Source organism: Quercus robur, chromosome 8 (genome assembly GCF_932294415.1).
Source record: "Quercus robur chromosome 8, dhQueRobu3.1, whole genome shotgun sequence".
Lineage (NCBI taxonomy): Eukaryota > Viridiplantae > Streptophyta > Magnoliopsida > Fagales > Fagaceae > Quercus > Quercus robur.
The window spans coordinates 45406502-45423760 of record NC_065541.1 but is presented as its reverse complement, the minus strand read 5'-3'; the positions used below and the strand labels follow the sequence as shown (position 1 = coordinate 45423760).

At 35.3% G+C, this 17259-nt stretch overlaps 2 protein-coding genes across 3 annotated transcripts; both read right to left on the bottom strand.

Annotated features, from left to right (window-relative positions):
- Positions 1-899: 899 nt before the first annotated feature.
- Positions 900-3208, bottom strand: LOC126696358 (NAC domain containing protein 52-like). The gene is made up of 2 exons (XM_050393115.1): positions 2744-3208; positions 900-1394 (listed from the first exon to the last, which is right to left on the bottom strand). The coding sequence occupies exons 1-2, from the start codon at positions 3206-3208 to the stop codon at positions 900-902; spliced, it is 960 nt and encodes a 319-aa protein (XP_050249072.1).
- Positions 3209-11118: 7910 nt separating this feature from the next.
- On the bottom strand, positions 11119-14737 carry LOC126695788 (60S ribosomal protein L11). Of its 2 annotated transcripts, XM_050392604.1 has the most exons (5): positions 14595-14737; positions 14362-14469; positions 14162-14204; positions 12610-12805; positions 11119-11557 (listed from the first exon to the last, which is right to left on the bottom strand). In XM_050392604.1, exons 1-5 carry the CDS (start codon positions 14595-14597, stop codon positions 11359-11361), a joined length of 549 nt encoding a protein of 182 aa, XP_050248561.1. In that variant the 5' UTR covers positions 14598-14737; the 3' UTR covers positions 11119-11358. The 2 variants fall into 2 exon arrangements, with proteins under 2 accessions (XP_050248561.1, XP_050248560.1); XM_050392603.1 differs by lacking the exon at positions 14595-14737 and having other exon boundaries at positions 14362-14475.
- Between the last annotated feature and the right edge of the window lie 2522 nt (positions 14738-17259).

The following is a 17259-nucleotide window of genomic DNA, read 5'->3' as shown; positions in this document are numbered from 1 at the left end:
AGAAATTAATGATACTGAATTCAATGGACCCATATGACACCCTTTAGTTGAGAAATAAATAAAAGGATTATATTAACAAATGTTCTTAGGATAATTGTTAATAAACCATATTAATTAGGAAAGTTTTAACATCACTTTTATGGAAAATATAAAAAGGTGTTAGAAAAATTAATTGTTTTATCATTTTCCAATAAAATATTTCTAAAAATAATTACTAAACCAATGCTCTTAAGTCATTTGTTAACATTTCCCCAAATAGAAATATAGGTCAACATGCCATAAAACCTTCTGCACAAACTATTATCAATGAATCCAACTTACAAACTGATTCTGTCAATTACAGCTTCAGGTTTAAGCAAGTGAGACAGCAACACAGAACAATTTAGCATTCACAAAAAATAAACTAGAAATCTTTTGCAACAATAGATCATATGCAGAGGAATAGGTCTTATTTTCTCATATACTTGGAAAACCAACCAATGTACATCATATACTTTGAAAAGCTGTTAACCAAAATGTACGTAATTAGTGTTGTAAAGAGGAACATCAGCCTTAACAGTGGTAGTGGAGGTGTCATTCTAGATGCAGATAGTAGTCGTATCAGTTAAGTATGTTTGGTAAGGCATTGGCTGCATGAAGGTTGAGGATGATGTGTCCAATGCCCAATCCCAACCCACTGGGAATGATGTATCTTCTGATGGTTCTGATAGGAGAGCCTCCAATTCTTCCACAGTGAGGACGGCATTAGTGTCAACCTGATCAGTCTCCATCTCAGTCATGCCATCTTGTAGTTGCTCATTTGTTTCGAAAGATTGCTCTATGTTTTGAATGCCCTCATTTTTGAGGCTGTCTTCTTTTTGCTCAAGTCTATCCCAACTTAATGGGAATGATGTACCTTCTTATGGTTCTGATAGGAGAGCCTCCAATTCTTCGACAGTGAGGACGACATTAGGGTCAAGCTCAGTCTCAATCTCAGTCATGCCATCTTGTAGTTGCGCAGTTGTTTCGAAAGATTGCTCTATGTTTTGAATGCCCTCATTTTTGAGGCCGTCTTCTTTTTGCTCAAGTCTATCCCAGCCTAGGAGAGCCTCCAAGTCTTCGACAGTGAGGACAACATTAGGGTCAAGCTCTGTCTCAATCTCAGTCATGCAATCTTGTAGTTGCTCAGTTGTTTCGAAAGATTGCTCATTTATGAAGCTGTCTTCTTTTTGCTCAAGTCTATCCTGTTGATGTCGTCCAAGCTGAGTCTCAGTCTCAATCTCAGTATTAGTCACGCCATCTTTGTGTTGCTCAAATGACTTGACAAACTGCTCGATGTTTTGAGTGTCCTCATTCAAGTTGTTGTCTTCTTGTTGCTTGAGTCTTTCGATCCTACAAATGACATAATCCTCGTACTGCAAGGAAAAATATGTTAGTTTATCGATCAAATCAATAAGGCTACAAAGGAAAATAAAAAACAATAAACTGAACACATTTATATAGCAATAACTAAGAAACAATTTTTTAAGACACTAGATAAAAATACAGATCATACGTGTCAATCAATCAGTAAATACACGAGAGAGATTCGGAACATAACATCTAAGCTCTCATACCATCAAAAACAAATAGGAAAGCGAGCCAACAATGTATTTATGGATTCTATGCATTTACTTAAAAGCAAACAAACGCAACAAAGCACAATCCTTATAATGTAAACACCAAGGCAGAAGATATTCATATCCGAGATAATTAATGAAAAGAAAAACCCAATAATCTATTCAACCAATAGACCGAAAACTATTATATGTGGCATGATAAAAAGATGGAATCGGGGGAGAAATGACAATTTGAAATTAGAATAATGCAAATAAATGACACAGGTTTGACAATGTTGAAGAAGAATGAATTAAACCAAAATAATTAAAGATTATACATCAATGCAAATTTCATAAAGATATTAATAACCCATATAATAAAAACTACAACCCAATAATTTTAACCAACCAATCAATCTAAAAATCACAACCCAATTGATGTAAGACAGCTCCAAATTAGTTTATGTAATTTACTTTTTTTTTTTTTAAATTTATTTGTAATTTTTTGTAATTTCATATTTTTTGGATTAAAGTTTTTATTTCGTCTTTAACGTTGTTTAGTCAAATTAGATTTTTGTGTGTTTTCTTAGCCGCCCTAGAATTAGGGTTTTTTTGGCATTTTCCTTGTCTCCCTAGGATTCAAAGACCCTCATTTTTCATAAACTAACGTGCTTTGTTTTTTATTTCTATTTTCTATAAATAGTAGTTTCTACATCAGTTGGTATCAGAGCCTTGGCCTTACCTTGATCTAATGGCTACAAAATATGATGGGATGCAGAAGCAATGAGAAATTAAACATGTCTACTTCTAGAAAATAAGAAACAAAACATGTTTGCTTCTGATAAATAACTTTAAATCCACGAGATTTCTTCGAATCCATGAAAATTTTCTAAAATCCACCATAATTACAAATAAATAAATAAAAACCTAATGTGACTAGGAAAATTCTTAGAAAACCTCAATTCTAATTAACAAAATCTAAAAATCTAAAAATTACATGAAATTACCAAAACTAAGAAATTACATAAATTTACCAATAGACCGTAACTCCTCTAAAAAAATCAATAGACCATAAAATATCCTTCAAAGATAGAATCTTGAAATTAAAGATAGCAAGAATGCAACAAAGAAACTTTCTTTTTTTCAAAATGTTCTAAGATAGTTACCTCTTTATTGTATAAGCGCCCTTTGAGTTTAAACTCATGCATAACCCACCGACCAACGGATTTGGACCCTTTCTTGGTCACCAAGGTAAGACTTCTCACAGAACCAATTTGATCCTTCTTAGCTTGATCTCGATATATGGGCTTCTCGTTATTAGACTTCCATGTGCCGTAGGTTGTGTTCCTTTGTATTCTTGAACCATTGCCAACCCTCTTCAATTTTGTGAAGAAGTAAAGACTAGTCTCATCCGTGTTCTCAAAGTGTTTCTTCCAAAATTCTTCGTAGATATCACACTCAATCAAAACGTCTGCACTCAAGGGCTTGCCATAAACCTTGTTGTAGAGATAATGCTCTACTATCTCAACATAGTTTGGTCGAAACCTAATCCCAGGAAGATCACCATAGTCATCATAAAAATCCATCAGAGCCATTATGTTACTCTCCGTGTGAGAGTAAGAGATCGCCATGGTCTTGACAACGAGCGTTTCAAAAAGCAAAGCAGTAGTAGTAACATAGTAAATTTAAGTTAATATGTTTACTTTTATATGAGTTTATAGTCGGCTTCAAAAAAAAAAAAAAAAGAGTTTATAGTCGGTTAATATGATTTCCTTGTAAAACTCGGTTAGTATGCTTTCCTAGTAAAACTCGGAATATTTCACTGCTTACACGGTTCCTTTTTAAAACAAATTTATACCCTTAAGCCGCATAGTGCTGGGATATATACCGGCGGGAAAACAATTATAAGCCAGCAAAGAATTTGAAAAAATAAATAAATAAATAAAAAAAAAAAAAAAAAAAAGAGTGAGCCACGTCACCACCTCCCATTTTCTTCTTCTCCTATAGAAAACGCCACTATAGAAAAATTAATTTTTTGTGGTGAATACTCATATTTCCTTAGATCCGTTTCTTGTTCCCAACTTCTTCTTCCTCTTCTTTCAGCTCATTTTCTCCTTTCTTTTTTTCCAGCTTCTTGAAGCTGCTTTTGACTTCTTCTTTATGCCCTTTAGAGCATCCTCAATAAGGCTTAGCAATCAATACCATAAAAATGTATTCTATAGTGTTGATGCCCATTTTTGACAAAGGGCTCAACAAAAGAAGAAGCACAACAATATAAAGAAGGTGAGAAGGGAAAAACGGTGAGGAATGAGAAAACAAGCCCAGCATGCTGAAATGGCAAGATTGATGGCTAGCAAGCCCACAAAAATAAAAGAGGTAAAGAAGAAGTAAATGGGCCAAGAAAGCTCAAAGAATGAAGTAGTAAGCCCATGAGAATAAAAAGATGTAAAGAAGAGGTAAATGGGCCAGGGAAGCCCAGAAAATGAATAAGTAAACTCAATGGGTTGGCTTAAAGACCAATAAGACTGAAAAGTAATAAGAGGTAAAGATGTGGTAATTGGGCCAAAGAAACCTAAAGGATCTAGCAAAAAGCCCATGGGAGTAAAAGAGGTAAAGAAAAAAGTAAATGGGTTGAGGAAGCCCAAAGAATGAAGTAATGAAATGGGTAGGCACAGCAAAAATGTTGGCCAACAAAACCCAAAAAAGGTAAAGATATGAAAAGTGGGCCTAGGAAACCCTGAACAAAAGATTGATGAAAAAGTGGGCTAACACGGCGAGAACATCAGCCTGCAAGTCCACAGTGTAACAAGAAGTAAAAGGAGAGGTAAAGTTATAGCAGACACAATGAAGTGATGTGAAAAGATCAATAGCCAAAAGGCTCACGGACATAAAAAAAGGAAAACATGGACTTGGCAGGAAGATGAGGGCTTTTGCCCAAGTAACGCCCAGTCGAAGAAGGGGGTAAAAGGTAGAGAATATGAGCCCAAAATCCCACACACCCTTCATGCCACAAAAGATATACACCAACCAACACATATAGCAAAATCAAACAAACACGGAGGCAATAGAAATGGTGTGAAGGCCAGAAAGAAAACAAAATTCAAACGGAGTGGAGTATGCACAAAGGGCATGGGCACCACCTACTTGTACCCAGCCAATATATGGGAGGTGGGCCACGGGTTAAGGTTTTTAGAGGGTGTGGTTTGGCGGTGGGGAGAAAATGAGGTCTATTCTGGGGTTTCCACTTAAGCTTCTCTGGGGAGAGATGTCCTGCTGGGATGACATCTCACCCAAAAGAGGTAAGTATGGGTTGAGACCACCTGATGCATGTCATAAAGGTAGGTGATGAGAGAGAGCTGGATCCTTATCCAGAGGAATGAAATGAAAGGGCAGAGAGGTAAAAATGAGACAAGCAATTTTGTCTGGGATTAGAGAGTGATGCAACCAACACACTCTGAGTACGGGTAGTGGCTGAGCTGCCAGTGGGCAGTCCTTGAAGGACACCCATAAGGAGCCAAAAGCAGTTAAAGGGTAAAAATGGCAAATCCCACTACAGCATATGGTATAAAAAGGGGTAGCTATGAATAGTGAAGAGAGGGGGGGGGGGAACTGAAGGGAAGTGAGGTAGGAAAAAAAAAAAAAAAAAACAGAGAAAGAGAAAGAATACACAGAAAAACCAAAGAGATAAGTGGTAGAAATAAAGGCATGCATCAATGGACTATCTTTTCCTCTCCCTCTTAACAAACCTACTCACTGAAGAATTGAAATTTAAAGCTTAAACCATTTAGGCCATTTTTCCAAAGTGTGTAACTTCTGCAGCAGAAGCCTTCCTTGAGGTTACCAACATTAAAGATGGACTCCCTTCTTGAGTCCGCTTCTGTTGAAAGGCTAAGCCTACTTCAATGGCAAACATGTTTTCTTTTTACTATTCATGCTTATTGGGTGATTAGTTTACCGTTCAATTAGTAAACTGTTTGTTGTAACGTTATTTTCATTTGTTGTATTATTCTACCATAACCTTATTAGCTACCTTCCTTCTCGGTGTTAGTCTCATTTATTTCGTTTAGTGTTACAGTTATCCTGTCGTACTGTATTTCTGCTATAACATTTGTAACAGTTGTTCCTGTTGTGGCCACATCATACACTTAGCTCGTGATGCCTCTGCCAGAACACGTCTATATTGGGACAGCCTAACTTGTGCACAAATTTGGTCTAAAGTGTAGCTGCATTTAGGCCAGTCTCAACTCTCTTACCTTAGACTCATGAGTCACAGTACAGAAGGAGGGATCGAAGCCCAACAACATAAAAAGGCCCACCACATATAGCAAAGAAGGCAAACTTAAAAAAATTTGAGTTTGAGCTATAATGAGCTGCTATAGCTACTAGAGATAGCAGCTCATTGTTGCTTAAACTCAAAATAAAAACTAATTTTTTAATGTGGGGTGTTCAAAAAATAGTATTTTAATGTGTTAATGGTTGTGGTTGTTGTTTATTGTGTTGGATATATTATTTTATTATGTTGTTTATATTATTTTTAATGTATTGAATGTTAAAATAAAACCTTTGATGTTGTGTGTATTATTAGAAATATAAGCCTGAGATTTAATTTCTCTTACAAAGTCTTGAGCCCACCTTGAGAAATTATTTGGTCCTCCCGAGTAGATGAGTGATGTGGTCCTCCTAAGTGATGTTCACCAATAAATAGCAGCTACTATTAAAAAAAAAAAAAAATACTTAGCCTTTGGGACCACACTTGCTGCTGCAATATGTAAATGAGCTCCAGCCTTTTAAAAACAAATGCACTTCACTTCTAATACTGATTTACTTAGTTGTGTCACTAAAATTTCTAAATCCCAAAATTTTCCTAACTACCCAGCTCTCTTCTCTCTCCCTTCCTGCATCATTGAAGGAATTTTTCTTTGCATGAACAAGCTTTGAAATTTTGAATTAACTTTGTTTTTGGGCCTAACTTGTTCAGGCTTGTTTCCTTCTTTTCCCATGGATGAGTAGAAAGGAACATGGTTTTAAAAACCAAACTGTGGGCAAAACTAGATTTACCTTTGGTTCTCGATTTTTTACGATTTTGGGCATTTTTTACCAGACTGGACTGGTACTTGATTCTCGGTTGAACCGATTAGACAGGCCAATTCGGTCCGATTTTTAAAACCATGGTGAGGACACAATTACAAAAATTGTGGGTGTAAACTATGACTAAAGTGGTTGTCAGAATCCAAATCTCATCACTGCAACTAACCATGTTACAAAAACTTGTTCACTCTTCAAAGTATTATTTTCTTGCTATGTTTTGTCTTTATGTAGTTTATAATATAGTGCCTTCTACATGTTTGGTAAAAAGCCCAAGACAAGAAAGTATTAAAAGAATGAAATTTTTTATGATTAGAAAATATGATGGGTTTTAAAAGGCTAAGTAAATCAGTATTAGAAGTGAAGTGTATTTGTTTTTAAAAGGTTGGAGCTTATTTATGTATTGCAGCAAATGTGGTCCCAAAGGCTAAGTCATATTTTTTTTAATATGTGACTGCTTTCTATTGACATTACTTAGGAGGATCACGTCACCCATCCACCCGGGAGAACCAATAATTTCTCCATCTTCTGAGCTATCTAATCTTGAGACTTTGTGAGCTAGCTAAGCACGTGTGCCTAGTACAATCTCTATTGCTTTTCTTTATTTGTATCATCATATCATCTTCTTTTTTTTCTTTTTTTTCACTTGTGCATATTGATGCATTTAACATATTTTTTCAAATGGTTATTATTATTATTGGGTAGCTTTCTTGGGCTTGAGATTGATATATTATTAGATATTAATTAAATTATGGATTTATAGTTTTATTTGTAAAAAGTGTACAATATTGTACATTTTGTTTAGTTTACAATCTAAATCTTACATTGTTAGTATATTGTAAACTAAGAATTTTCATTTTTCTCAATTTAGTTTACAAAAGAAAATGAAGAGGAAAAGCTAAAGTCCTAGATTTTTCTACTAGACCCACCAAAATTTGATCTCCTTAAAGAGAAATTGAGGAGGAGACGGAGCTTTAAAAAGTCAAATGACTTGTGTACCCTTCTTGACAATTTTTTGTTAACCAACCTAATGACAAAATGTTTCCACTTGAGTATATAAACTAAAGCGAAGCATTCATCCGTCTCATCAAATAGAAGCTACCTAACCCTCCAAATACAAAATGAAATCCCATTTCAAGTGTGGAAACGCAAGCTTAAAATCAATTTAATTTGGGCTTGTGATCACAATTAACTTATATTGTGGGTTTGCAATAATTCATAATGGGAGATTTGAACATGAACCAAACATTTTTCTGAATAAAATAACATCAAAGATTTATTCATAAGGTTTTTTTGCCAGTTCCTTATAGTGTGTATCTCTCTTTTCTTTTAATTCTTAAAATCCGAATCCCCCCCTTCCTTGCTATTAGTTTCCTCTCTTTTATATTCCCCCTCCTCCTCCTTTTTCATTATTATCCTTTCTTTAATGTGCTTCGTTTTCTTCTCCAGCATGAGCTGTCTTTATTCAATTGAACAGCCTTCTGTCCCATTAGGCTCTTCTTTTCTCAATGTTATGATGAATAGAGACTTTTGGGGCTTCTTGTCTTATTCTAATTAGTTATCTAATATTAAATGCAAGTGTGTCAGGCGGGTTGTTGTAGATCTATCAAGAAGCTTTAGAAGGCATCCTTGGATAGCCACATACGTATTGGAATTACTCCTCAAAAGCATGGGAGTTAGGATTTAAGCTAACATTGTTAGTCTGGTAGAAACATTTCACTTCGGATGGAATCCATGGTAAATTATGATCTGATTCATGATGGCAGGCCCTTTAGTCCGTGATCCGAGGTATAGACCATTTGGGGAGGCCTTCACTGGATCCTTGGTAACACATCCTTTGGTCCTTATTCCAATGTGTGGATCCTTGGGGAGGCTTTTCATCCTAGTGGAATAAGTTTTTGGCCTGTTTTAGCCCATGGCCCAATGTTATTAGGGCTTTGAAAATCTATTATTTGGGTTCCATAAGTCATCTCCCTACATCAAGCATAAAACAAATAATTAATCAAAAATTAGTTTTTTAAGTTATACTCAGAAAAATAATTAAATTATCTTTATGAATTTAATAGATATTTTTTTTCTTATATAATAATAAAAAATTTATGAGTATAATAGTAAATCTCAAAAAAAAAAAAATTCATTTTTCTTCTTAATTAAACAAATATATATATATATATATATAATTTTTTTCTTATGTAATAATTAAAAACTTTATAGGAGTCTAAGAGTAAGTTCAAATAATCTTTACTATCCTCTCATTTTACTTTTTATATGTGCGTGTGTGTTCCACTTTTCTATCATTTGTATCAAACACACATGGTGGACAAATTTTTTCCATCCTCAGCTCCACCCATTGAATGAAGGAAATGTATGAGAGCGTCTAGAGAGGGAGGTGGAGGGAGGTGATCACACTAGAATGGCTTGATCACCACAGAGGAGCAAGGAATAACACCCAAGTGCCTCGGTTTCAAATCATTGTCATATGTGCTTGGATACACAAGTGTAGAGATAAGTGGATGGGACTAGAGATGGGATTTGTAAATGTGTAAGTAAGTAGATGTGGACTAGCCTTAGGAGTACTCTCAAATTCATTGTAGCTTATTTGTTTGTTAGAGAACTCTCAAATTCATTATGGCTTCTCAACCCATCATTAGAAGAACAAAATGATTTTGCAACTATAACATCAATTTTCGTAATCAAATTGATTTAAATCAGTCTTTCTCATTTTAAAAGCATTAGCATGGGATATGTTTAAATACCCAAAATGCTATTTTAGCACCTCAATGAATAAAAACATACCTACATCAGTTTTGCTAAAGCTAAAAAAGTAGCATTTGTGATAGAGTGAACTGCTTAATAGTAACTCATTGTAGCACAAATGCTACTCTCTCACTTCTCTCTCTGAGACTTTGCCACCAATGGCTTGGAGAGATTAGTGGGTTTAGGTCGCGGTTTGTTCCAATTTGGGTCGTGGTGTTGGGTGGTGGGTTTTGGGTCACAGTGATTATGGTGGAGATCATGGTGGACTTCAATGTGTTTTGGATTGTAGTAATTTTCAAGTTTGGTTACAGTGGTTGGTTGGTGGGTTTGGGTCTCAGCGTTGTGGTTGTAGTTGGTGGTGGTCGACTTGCTGTTAGTGGTTGTGTTTGGTATGGGTTTGTTGTGAGTTTATGGTGGGTATATTAGGTTTGTTTTTGTTGTATTAGCAAAGATGGTTGTTGGTTGCTTTCCCACTGATTTTGGGTTGTGGGTATGTGGCTAGGTTTACTGCTGGTTTTTTTTAATGGATTTATATTCTTTTAATGGGTTGAATGTTACATTAGGAGATAAAATGCAAAATAGATTGTGGAATAGGGTGTTCAAATAGATAAAATTGAGGTATAAATGGGTTTTTTTTTTTTAGCACCAATCTCCCATTTTTAACCCCCCATGTATTATTTGTAGCAGTTATTTGATTTTTAAGCGTCCAATGTCATATCTTAAGTCTATGCATAAAATTGTTATTCTTAGACAATATTTGCCCCCCACATTTGAGTTATTACAAAAGTTTAGGCACAAAATTGTTATCCTTAGACAATATTTATCACAAACTTGTCTCTAAGATACAACCATATTGTCGAGTTCTAGTTTCTCAAAAAAAGAAAAATTTGTTGAGTTCTACCAATAACAATTCTGAATAATACTCACAGGAATTCTTGTATTTCTTAACAAGAGTTTTTAGTTTTTTTTAAAAATACATATTGATAAAAAAATATATGAAAATACGTGTAATATTGCTTAAAAACTCACAAGAATTCTTGTATTTCTTAACAAGAGATTTTAGTTTTTTTTGAAAATACGTATTGATAAAAAAGTATATGAAAATACGTGTAATATTGCTTAAAAACTAAAAACATGTATTTAAGTTTATGTACCAAACGGGCATAACTCTTTGAGAGAAAAAACTCTTAACACATTGAAGGACAAAGAGGATTCAACCCGCATTTTTTTTTTCAATTTGTCAAACCCGTGCCCAGCAGCCTTTTTTACAAGTTTTTATTCTGGATAAATAAAGCTATAACTCGGACAATGAGAACACAGCCAATTAAAAATTATTTACCAACGTAGGATTTGGCCAAATGCCCCCAAAAACAACATTTTAAAGCAATACCAGGACGAAAACGTCAGAATAGTCCAGGACTAACTGAAAGTTAGAAAGTACATACAAGAACAATAAGCAACAAGAAAAACAATGGGAAGAGGACTATGGCCAATTAAAGGGTTGCAAGTAGAGAATACACTCTGGGTGACACAAGCATTTTGAGAGAATTCAGTCATCCTATATAGTCTTGTACATTTTAAGGTGCCATTGAAATTCATGAGTCTGCGATCACCAGACTTTGTGACCTTATCATCCATTGGATAGCTCAAGGTAATTGGAACATGATATAGACAAGGCAGAGGCAAAATGCTAAATGCATTGAAAGCCAAAACACAAAATACTCATTATCATAGAAAAACTAATTGTCTGAAGATAACTATCATGATAGTGATTCAGATGTCAGCTGAAACTGCTGAAAATATATAAAGGAGCAAAAAATTAACAGATTTTGTCCCAGAAAACATTATCCCAAGCTCTCCCAAAACTGGAAAAAGAAAGATAATAATAGTAAAGAACACTGGTCTACATAACAACCTAAGTCAAAATCTTCCATGCCTATTAACCTGTGATATTCTGAGACTTGTTGAGGATCACACCCTCATATTTGACCTGGAACCATTTCATGGCATCATCCTTTGTGACCCTGTGCTGGATCCCAACACGAGACTTGCACCTGCGACGACGGCCAACACGGTAACCAGGGCGCTCCAGCACAACAAAGAAGTCCATCCCGTAAATACCGGTTGAAGGATCATACCTGAATCATAGTGATAACAAATAAATAACAGGGAAGAATAAGAATAACAGACTGTGCATCCAAACCAAATAAGTATATCATTCATTTAGATTTGGGACAAGAAGCACTATTCGCAACAATGAAAGTAACTCAAAATAACCTACCAGTTTTATACATAATGACTAAAGTGGGTCAATTAAACAAGGAAATGACAATGGGAGTGAAAGACAATACATTATAGTGATACCAAAAATACATGCATAGGAAACATTATGAGTTTGGGAAAACCTTTCTCAAAAACAGATTAGATCTTTTATTGGTTAGTTACCCAATAACCAATTCATTACATCTAAATAAAAATTATTAGTTATTTGATCATCCCATCCCAAGCTGATTACATTAGCCCAACAGTGTTGAAAATTAAGTTGGTTTGTCATATACTATACGGAGAATCAGTGCAACAAGCCATTCCCTATCCTTGCCCTGCCATCCTTGTTGCCCTGCCTTTTTTATTTTTGATTCTCAAAAAAAAAAATCTTTGTTCTTTTATGAACCTCAACACCCTACAATTTAAACATCACAAACTGAAACAGTTACAGTGGCCAGTTGGTTAAAAAGACTCGCTCAATTTCACCTAGCAATTATTCACCTTGGTGGTTCTGGAACACCCAATAGCTATTTAAAAACAGTAAACATGCATCTCAGGTTGGGCTAGAGACTCATAAGATGACCAACAAATGAAAATAAATATTAAAACTGGAGCACAATGATGCATCAAAAAATAATACAAGGAATCACTACTTTCCTAATGAACATCTATTTTTTAACATGAAAGTTACCACAAAAACAATAATATAAGAAAATGTTTTTGGGTTTTTCCCCCAAGTGTTTAGCAAGAGTAAAATAATTATACTAGAGAGAGAGAGAGAGATCATTTACTATTAATCAAGGTTTACGTTAGGCTATTTCAAAATCAAACGGATTTGCACCAAGTTGATGCACCATTAAATGTATGGAAGCCAAATTTCTTAATAAAAAGGCATAAATGAAGTTTCAAGGACAAATTAGCTTACTTGATTCCCAAATCAATGTGCTCCTGAATACCAAACCCAAAACATCCAGTATCACTAAAGTTCCTTCGCAGCAGCTCATATTCCTTCACCTTCAAACCGCTCTCCAAAAGCTGCATTGCCTTCTCACCCCTAACAGTGACATAGCATGCAATCTTTTCATTACGTCTGATACCAAAGGACCGCACAGTGTACCTTGCTGTCAATTGACAAAAAAATATGTAAGAATCAAACAGCAGAACAGCATCAAGAGAAACATGAAATTAACTGACACTGGTTGCCACCAGTAAAAAAGAAATTGCAAAAAAACAGTCAATTTCCGCAGATGATAACCTAGGTAATCACTTTGGCTACACTGTCAAATCTTTTTCACTAGACATGTTTTGAACCCAAGATGCACCACAATCACCACTTAACCTCTGAAGCAGAGTTCTGAGGTCTCTCACATGTGCCTTGAGAGTAAAAACTCAGGCTATTCCAAAATTTTAAACTAGCAAGGCTTTATCCTTTGAGGCTTATTCCAAAATTTAAGTTACCTACCTATGGTTTGAAATTTGACACTTTACCCACTTGAGGTTAGCTCAGTTAGATTTCTATAACCCACCTCTATTAAAAACAGAGCTAAATATGTAATTTTGCTCCACTTTTATGTCTCCCCCCTCCAAAAACACAAAAATACAGGATCAATTAAAATCAAAAACTATCCATCGGAACACTTGCATCATGAAATTTCAAACCAAAAGTAGGCAGCTTAAATTTTGGTCAAACCTCAAGTGGGAAAAGTGTCAAATTTTAAACCACATGTAGGCAAAAATTTGCCCTAATATAAAATCAACAGTAAGGAGTATAGAAACCAACAGCAGCTATGTTTCCTAATGAACATCAATTTTTTATCAATACCCAAAGTAAACTACTGGCTTTTGGAAGACAAAATTGCCCTTCTGAATGCATATATATTTGGTATTCTACACTAGTAGTAGCTACTAGCTAGTTAAAGAAAAATGTAAAAATTGAAGATCTGGAAATTACTTTTTATTGCAAGATATGGTACCAACAATTCAGCATTGTGTGAAATCTTCAATATTGAAAAATGTTAAAACAGTAGTCAATCTTTTCCAACATTTTCACATAGCAAAGCCAAAAAATAAAACTCAACCAGCCATTTGACTGCTGAGAAAATCAAGGAAGAGAAAACATGATGAAATAGAAACTTAGAACCCAAATCAACGAAGGCACATGTAGTTCCATTAGGAACCCTTTCTTGGACACTACAAAAAAGCTTACCCATCTTTGCTCAGCAACCAAAAAACCCATTATTTAATTACAGGCGATAACTAATAAAAGAAAACAAAAAAGGCCCAACTCAATCCAACATTCCAAAACATAAATTTTATCCAACTAAGCCAGAAGACAATGTATCAAAGTAAGTCAATATAAGAACCCTTGTTGTAACTCCCAAACAATCAGAGATCTAACTCATTCTCTCTATTTTCTTAGAGTTCCAAACAAACAAAATTGTTAAAAGCCCAAAAATAAAAAGACGTAATAAACATACCTTTAGAGAAAACTGGATTTTGGCCACTGAGCTGCTCCAACACCTAAACATAAACAAATACAAGATCCCAACCAAAAACAATCAAAACCCAGTTGGGGGTAGCACAGGATTTACATGATACCAGAGGTGAGGATAGAAATGCGCCCACACACATACACACACGCATATATATAATTGATAAGAAGAGGAAAAGGAAAAACCTTAGCGGCCCTGGTGAGACGATCACCACTCTCACCAACGGAGATGTTGAGGACAAGTTTTTGGACCTTGATTTCCCTCATTGGGTTACTCAGTTTCTTCTCGGAAGCCTGCATAGGTTGTTTTTATTTATTTATTGTGTTTTAGAAAACACAGAAAAACAGAGTTAGAAAACAGTTCAAAAACACAGACAAAGAAAGTAGAAACAGTTTAGCAGAGAGAGAGAGAGAGAGACCATTTGTGAAGTTGAGAAGAGATTGCAGCGGCAGACGAGAGAGGAGGGCAAGAGGAGCACTTGTATAAATTATAAAGGAGAGAAAATGGGTGCTAGGGTTTTGCATTTATGTGGGTGTGAATGACATTGATGCCCTTTTTGGAATTGAAAGTGTTTTGGGCTGAGCTTACACTACGGCCTAGGGGATTTGGTTTCTGTGGGCCTTTTTGTGTTTTTGATGGGCTGCAAGATAGCCTAGAAGAAATAATGAGACCATGGTCCGGGCCTGCTTCTATCTTTTTTTAATTGAGTATTACTTGGTCTTATCTTAGCCCACTATTAATATTACTTTTTCACTTGTTAATAACTACCCATCATATAACCTGATTTGTAAGAAAGTTTGTATTTTTAGCATTTGTCTTTTTATATTTAAAGTAACATTGCTCAAATCGCAATAGTTATGAAAAATATTGTGTCACTAACATTAGATTATTTGTGAATTTCAGTTAGTTCAACTAAGAAAGGAAAAAAAATTTGAAATAAAATAAGCAACAAACGTAGAGCAAAGTACACCAAAAAAAAAAAAAGGAGTTTAATGTGGAATTTAGTTTTGGGGAGGAGGGGAAGAGGTAGATGAGTAATTTCCATCTAACCTCTTCTCCTCTCCATTTTTTTATCTAATTTAGGGGCTGAAAAATGGTGGGCCCGAGGAGAAAATAGTCAAGTCCCATCATTTCTCTCCATAACAGCTCTAGGATTATTTTTTTTATAGGGGGTTAATAAAAATATGAATTTTGAATAAGAGATGAATCTTGTGGTCAATGAGGTTTCCTTATTACAAATTTGTTTATAGTACTAGCAAGAGACTAAAAGATAAATTATTAGTTCATTTGGCATATTGTTTCATAATACAATGAACATACTAATTATTGTTACTAAAATGAAATCTTGAAAATCATCTATTGTTTCTAAATACAATAAACATATTAATTATTGTTGTTGAGTGAACTTTAATTATTATTGATCAGAATTATTTGATCTATTTGTATGTCTTACTCTTTACAATTTTTTATTTAACAATTCAACTCAACCTGGATAACTATTGTTCTTTGTAATTGTATTAAGTATGTGTTTGGGTCTTGATTATTAGCCGACTTATTGTTTTTTTTTTCCCCTACTATTCACGGGTCCTATGTGAGTTCCTACTTATTTTACTTAGTTTTTACCTTTTATCTACAATATTTTTAACAAAAAATTAGATAAGTTGTTTCCAAATGGAGACTAAGGAAAATTTTGTTGTGTTAACATTTTCTTTTGTCTTCTCTCAATCACTTTCGGCATGTTCCACGCCCCCAATCCCCAATCCCTACTTAACAAATAACAAATTAAAAGCATATTCTAATTCAACAGTTAATTTTTAAGGTTTTAGATCAAATTGGTTTTTCGTTGAGCTTTTTTCTTTGTTTAAAAATACCAAGATATTGGTAAGAAGATCATATTCAAGGTTTTTTTAACTGTGTTTGAAAAAAACTAAGATCAAAGTGTTCAATTTTTGTTTTAAGGGATCAAAACAAAATAAAAATAAAATATGTAAGGACACAAAATCTTTAACGGCCCAACAACGATGTTGGGCTCGCGCACGGAAAGTCCCTCACAATAATATTTGTAGAGAGTGGGCTTAAAAGGCCAGCGTTGGACCACAGGACGACATTTCGAGCCAGACTATAGGTGAACCAATATGAGAAAGAGCTTTGGGCTGGATATTCAGACCCTTCAATCTTGTATCTAGGAGGATTTGGCTCCTCGGATCATGTCCGAGGAGCGATGGTGCTGCCCCCGGTTACCCGTCAGAGGGTTTTTATGTGGTGTCCGGCGTATATTATCCAGACATTCTCTTTCATCAAGTCTTTCTCAAGAAGCTAGATGGGAGAGAGCCCCCCCCTCTTTTTTGGTCACATAACATTCTCTTTTATACTAGCCTACGCTCGTTGTCCTTCGTCCACGTGTAGGGTCGATCTTTCCAGGACAGATATCTGTCCCATCAGTCTAATCCCAAAATTGCTGGAGATGATCCATAAAGCCTAAGATCCCGGCTCTGTTAGGGGCAGTGTCATGTCAGGGAAGGGTATTAAAGACAACTTCCCCAGGATATTTTTTGAACTTTCTAGCTTACTCGTGTTCCATTCCTATCCCTGAGGTTTTGGACCTGCCGAGGACGAAACCGTCCTCGGCTGTGTCTTCGGGCCACTTTTTATGTTTCCTAGTTTCGAGCTTGGGCCCTGGCCTCTTTCAGTTTAGGACCGGTGGGCTTCCCATAAGCATGTGGGCCGGACCCATAAACTATTGGACCCCACAAAATATTATATATATATATATATATTATTTTGCCAAGTTAGGGGGTTTATTTGAACCCCCTTGGCCTTCGCTAGTGCTCCCTTGTTTACTCTTCCCTAATATCGCTCCAATGAAATACCCTTCCCACCCAAAACTTATCTTATTTTCTCTCCCCCATTTTTTGTCTTCCCTATTTTCACTCCCAACTAAATGTAACCTAAGTTTGAAACAATATTGAGTCAAAAGAAAAAGAAAAAGAAAAAGAAAGAGAGATTGTATCACACGGATAGAATGTGATCCACAAGGACCACCCTGCACACTTGGAAGGCCATTTGACTCTGCATCCTCAAGT